General features: G+C 36.7%; 1 protein-coding gene across 1 annotated transcript; it reads left to right on the top strand.

Annotated features, from left to right (window-relative positions):
* The first annotated feature begins 1320 nt into the window (after positions 1 to 1320).
* LOC129892416 (G-type lectin S-receptor-like serine/threonine-protein kinase SD2-5) lies at positions 1321 to 4054 on the top strand. The gene has a single exon (XM_055967982.1). The coding sequence runs from the start codon at positions 1385 to 1387 to the stop codon at positions 3896 to 3898; it is 2514 nt and encodes an 837-aa protein (XP_055823957.1). The 5' UTR covers positions 1321 to 1384; the 3' UTR covers positions 3899 to 4054.
* Positions 4055 to 6437: the final 2383 nt, after the last annotated feature.

Here is a 6437-nt window from a genome sequence, read left to right on the forward strand (position 1 = left end):
TGATAGTACTCTGAGTTAGATTGAGTTGAATTGTATGTGATTGGTCCCGTCTAAATCATATTCTTGTTTAGACTTATGACATTTGATTGAGTTGTCATTCCTCTTGAGTTGAGCTTCCGAGTTGATTAATTCTTCCTTGATGTTCGTTGTATTCGGCCATTTTACATACTCGTACATTCCATGTACTAATGCCATTTGGCCTGCATCGTTTCATGATGCAGAGACAGGTACTAGAGATCATCAACCGGCGCTTCGTTGAAGATCCACATACACCCTCAGCTAGTTGGTGAGTCCTCCTAGTTTTCCGAAAGATGTTGAGCCTTCATGTACAGTTTTGTTGACATTTCCTTTACTTTGATTGTTGGTAGCCATGGACTTGTCATTGGCACCTCTTAGACTGTGATAGAGGCTTCATAGACTGGAGTGTGGGGAGGTCGAACGATTATTTTGAGGAGTCTTATTTTATGGCCTTGTTGGGTTGTAAATGTTTGGCCTTCGGCCCTATATATGAATAGTATTTCTTTAATTGAGTTATCCGCTAAGAGAATGTGATTGATTGAATGTGTGACTGGACCAGGCGGTTCGCTCGAAGGTCAGAAATGGCCTTCGAGTGCCGGCCACGCCTAGGGTACCCTCCCGGGGCGTGACACAAAGTCACTAGGACTTTCATTTACTTTCGGCTATTACTCTAGTGAAAAAGTAACTATTAAATTAACGTATTAAACATAAAATTAATTAGCAATGTTGCATCTTGAATTTTGATAATTTAACAAACTATCGTACGAATGATGTAAGGAGGGACAGGGAACACAAGGGGAAGCATACTAATAAGGGGAATATACAAGGAGTGGCAATAATCAAAAAGGGGGAACAAACTTGATATAATTTGTCATCATCAAAAAGGAGGAAAATATTATATTAATATTTTGATGATTTAACAAACTATGAGACCTGGTAGAGTGACCTGATCCCATGAGTAACGTCTGTCCAGGACAAGCAGCTAAGGTGGAGTACACCTATAAAGCTAGCTTCAAATGTTGGTGGGCGCTGCAGCATAACACATATAATATATTCAATTTGAAAGGAATGTGTTTTAATACATAGATGACAATAGTTTAGGTAGTTAAAGGAAACAACTTCTAGTTAAGATGTGAAACTCGCGAAAAAATAATAGTTGAGGTGTTTTGTTAACTGTTTAACTCTAAATAAAATGATAAATCACTGTTATAGACTAAGTTGACTGCTGAAAATAGTGTTGGAAGTCAACAGAATGGAAGAAAATAAATGTGATGCTAATTTAAAACTGATTAATGCTAGTCTGAAGAGAGGTCATATCTCCAAAAAAAGGCACAACAGAAAGATTCCATATAATTTAGAAAAAACAATGTTTGCAGAAAAGAGACTGTATTTTCCTATCCTTCTCTTCATTTATCTCCTCTTCTGTTCATCTCAGTTTGCTATATCGCAACCTTTATGGGACTACAACACCAGTCTTTCGAATTCAACAGGGCTTGCCGGGCTTTCCTCTTTCTGGATCAACAGGCCGTCTCTTCCTGTTAATTCCACCATTGACGACTTCTTTGCTTCGGTGACACTCATACTTCATCGGGGAAACGCTGGCCCACAATTCGTCTGTGGCTTTTACTGCAACTTCTATGCCACGGAATGCCTTCTTGGTATCCTTTTGTACCACAACCTACCCGACGGGGAGGACGATATGATAAATAAACCCCAGTTAGTTTGGTCTGCCAACAGAAACCATCCAGTGAAAGTCAATGCAACCTTGCAACTAGGCCAAGATGGCAACTTGGTCTTGACAGACTCTGATGGCACTCTTGCTTGGTCCACTAATACAATTGGGAAATCTGTTTCAGGCTTAAACTTAACAGAAATGGGAAATCTTGTGCTCTTTGATAATAGAAAACGCGTAATTTGGCAGTCTTTTGATCACCCTACGGATTCTTTGCTTCCAGGGCAGAATTTGGTTTCCGGGCAGAGGCTCATAGCAAGCATTTCAGCAACCAATCAGAGTCAAGGTTTGTTTTCTCTTACTGTTCTCCATGGAAGCTGGGCAGCTTACACTGATACTGACCCACCTCAATATTACTACACTTCAAACTATGCTGATAGTCCTTATTACAGTTTTGATGGTCAAACCTTTATTGCTATACAATATCCTAATAAATTGACAGCTCAATTCATGAAGATTGGGCCTGATGGGCATTTAAAGGTATACCAATGGTCTGCAATTGATTGGAACGAAGTATCTGACATTTTGGCGCCATATGTAGAGAACTGTGGGTACCCAATGGTGTGTGGAAGATATGGCATTTGTACAAATAACGGGCAATGTAGTTGTCCACCGCAGAAAAACTTCTTCAGGCCATTTTCTGAGAGGAAACCAGATCTTGGATGTTCACTGCTGACTTCCATTTACTGCAAATCTTCGCAGAATCATAGTTTCGTAGAGCTCAAGAATACTACATATTTTTCATTTAAGATTAATCAGGAACTAAATTCGAGCATATTTTGGCTTGAGGGGATAAAGATGGAAGATTGCAAAAGGGCATGTTTGGGTAACTGTTCTTGCAAAGCTGCTGTTTTTGAATATGATTGGAATGGGGCTCCAAGAGGGAACTGTTCGTTACTGAATGAAGTTTTCTCTCTCACAGACAGCAAAGAAGGAAGAGGCCAGGCAGTATTTCTTAAGGTGCAGAATACCTCAAAGGCGCTGACTCAGTCTCCAATTATTCCTGGATCAAAACCTTTCAAAGTGATAATAGGATCTACCCTTGCAGCTTTGTTAGGGATAATTTTAAGCATAACCACTTGCTTTGTTATCTTCAAAAAGAGGACACATAAGTCCAGAAAGGCTGAGGATTTTCTGGATCTAGAACCAATCTTACCAGGAATCCTAACTCGATTCTCTTACAATGAGCTGAAAATAATTACAGAAGATTTCAGTAGAAAGCTCGGGGAAGGAGGATTTGGCTCTGTTTATGAAGGAACACTCAGAAATGGCACCAAAATAGCTGTTAAGCATCTGGATGGTTTAGGTCAAGTAAAGGAATCATTTTTAACAGAAGTAAAGACAGTCGGTGGCATTCACCATATCAATCTGGTAAAACTCATTGGATTTTGTGCCGAAAAAAGCCACAGGCTTCTAATCTATGAATTCATGGTAAATGGATCACTGGATAGGTGGATTACGCATGAAAATCAAGAAAATGGGCTTACATGGAACACAAGGCAGAGGATAATATCAGATATTGCGAAAGGATTAGCTTATCTACATGAGGATTGCAGCCATAAGATAATTCATTTGGACATCAAACCCCAAAACATCCTTCTAGATCAAAATTTCAATGCTAAGATATCTGATTTTGGACTGTCGAAGCTAATTGAGAAAGACAAAAGCAAAGTTGTGACTAGAATGAGAGGAACACGGGGTTATTTAGCCCCTGAATGGTTGAGCTCGGTAATCACTGAGAAAGTTGATGTTTATGCTTTTGGAATTGTGCTCTTGGAAATTCTCTGCGGACGAAAGAATTTGGATTGGTCCCAAGCTGATGAAGAAGATGTCCATTTGCTAAGTGTCTTTAGGAGAAAAGCGAAACAAGAGCAGCTCATGGATATGGTTGACAAAAACAACGAGGATATGCAGCTCCACAGGGAAGCAGTGACAGAAATGATGAGCCTTGCTGCATGGTGTTTACAGGGCGATTTTACCAAGAGACCTTCCATGTCATTGGTGGTTAAGGCACTAGAAGGTTTGGTGACTGTTGAAACAAACTTGGATTATAATTTCACACACGTACCTGAGGTTGAGGCAGGAAACCAACCGAGGGAAGCCATTATCAGTTCAAAAATTCCTTCAATTTTATCGGGACCAAGGTAAACAATATGCTTAAGATTTTGTCTTTGAAGGAACCAATTTATGGTTGCGTAGTGTCAAGTATTGCAACATTTCCAATTCTAGCATAACTTTTTTATGGTGTATGAGATTATAATTCATGAAATGTAATCTATATTAAATTTTTTAGCTTCATGTTAATATCATGTAGAGGCTTCTCAATTCTTGTACGAAAATAAGTATAATGTTGTTGAAGTGGGACTGCTGAACATTGTTTTAAGTGTGTTAGAGAGGGTAAAAGTTCTACATTGATTGGGGAATCGACCGGAGGTCTTCTTATATGGACTTGGTCAATCCTCCCCTCACGAGTTAGCTTTTGGGGTTAAGTTAGACTCAGATGTCATATATTTAGAAAGTGTTGACATTTGCATTAGGGATTCAACTGGTAGTGTGCAGTAAGCTTTATTGTGCTTTTCAGCATGTCCTAATCAGTGAACTGATGCAAAGTTTACCTAATAAAAGAGAAATCACTAATCCCCCTTTGTGGACACACAGGTTTAAGAACTCTTATAGTGGGTCGGCAATAGGCCACCAATATCAGCCACTCCTGCTTGCCAGCTCCATTTTCCATCTCTAGTGAATAGTTATCTGTTGAAAAGAGTGTTGAAGTTAACAAAAGTGTGGGCATTCCTCTTTTAAAAACTACTCATTCCTAAAAAGTAAAATGTATTTTTGCTAACTTATCATTAATAAATACCTTGAAAAAGACGTAGCTTTTTAGTAGTTTTTTGATTATGTAAAACTCTCTTTACTTGAATAAGCGTACAATTGAAAGAACATTACTTATGTCTTCTTGATTATGTAAAACACTACTTATTTTGAAGGGAGTAATATAAAGGGCGTAATGACACATTGAAGAAGTCAACTTATTGACGGGGTTAAGTTGGAATTTTGTTATAGTTTTTTTCCCCTCCAAGTGTACAAAACGAGAAGGTGAATACCAAAAAAGCAAAACAGAAGGCATAAATATAAACAAAGAAGAACCCGACAGAGTTGAACATTTTCAAGTAGTTCATATTTTGCCTGAACAATAATTGACATGGAATTTTACTAATGAACCCATCATGAATTACTCGTCCTGAACGAGGGTGAGTGCCAAAATAACAACAACAACATATCTATTGTAATCCCAAAAGTGAGGTCTGGAGAAGGTGGTGTGTATGAATTGTAAGGATATTCATTTAGAGCACTGCTTAACTTATTTCATGTGTCGGATTCATAAATCCACTTGCAAGGTCTAACACAATGAAAACTTATAAGCTTTTCAAAAAGGCATATCATCAATCTCTATATCGAGACATGGATTTCATCAACTAACTTATTATTTCACCAATATATATTATTATCATCCAATCTACCAAGCATATTGACTCATCTTAGAATCTCACCTTTTAATAAATCAAAACGATAATTAATATATACAGATCATAATAGTTATATCAGGATTGAGAATATAAGTACATTTAACAGTTTAAAGAATATGTTTTATTTGTCAGTCAGTCTAAAACAACTATCTTTACTCGGTCCCGTTCAATACATACAAAATGCACTAGCACAAGAAGTTGGAACTATACCGTTCCCATAATCAAGATAAATTACATATAATCTTGTGCTACAATCATACCGATGGCTTGTCCAATTTCCATCTTAGATTGTGAACAAAAAACTTTATACTTACAAGAACCGATAATTTAATCATCTGTGTATAAGTTAAAACTCTATACACTAAATCATCTACTATATAAGTAAATGAACACATAAACTAATATACGATCTATTAAAACTTTTATTAAAATTGAATAAACAATTGTTTTATAATAAATACTATATCTAAACTCATGGTTAATAATATATATTTCATGGTTAATAATATATATCCCTCTCGAGCCTCCTGTTGTACCAATGTCTATATTCCGTTCTAGGAATAAGGTAAATTTCTTTTCCGAACGTGAACACGTAATTTGTTTTCCGATTTTGGTTTGTAAAAAATGATAGAAGTCATTTATTATAGTCAAATCAGCTGCTAAAACAGTGTTGAAAGTCATTTATGTTTGTTATATGCTTTCGCCACTGATCTATATATTCAATAGTTGAGTATATCACTTTTCTCCTATTTTCATCTATGTTTTTAGCATATATAGATTAGACGGGTTCGTCTAATGGGTAGTGATTCATTGAATGTCCTATCACAGTCTAAATGCCAGATTTGGATCATGCCCTTCTCACGAAGTCGTATGTGGATATTACCGCTCATACTGGTTTAAGCCAGCAAGCAATTAGCTTTCCTCTACCAGGAATGAAAGTGTCTCTCTATATATTATTCGGCACTCTTGAAGTTGATTAAACCACTCACAGCAAAACAAGTTTACAAAATCCAATCCTATCCGAACAATCTGTATGTGAGCAAAAAAAGGTCTACAAAATCCACTCCGTACATATCTCCTAATTTAAAATAAAATAAAATTAGAAAAAAAATGATTTTGTATTTTTTTATTTACTTTTTGTTAAAGTCTAATTATTTGAT

The sequence above is a fragment of the Solanum dulcamara genome, chromosome 6 (genome assembly GCF_947179165.1).
Source record: "Solanum dulcamara chromosome 6, daSolDulc1.2, whole genome shotgun sequence".
NCBI lineage: Eukaryota > Viridiplantae > Streptophyta > Magnoliopsida > Solanales > Solanaceae > Solanum > Solanum dulcamara.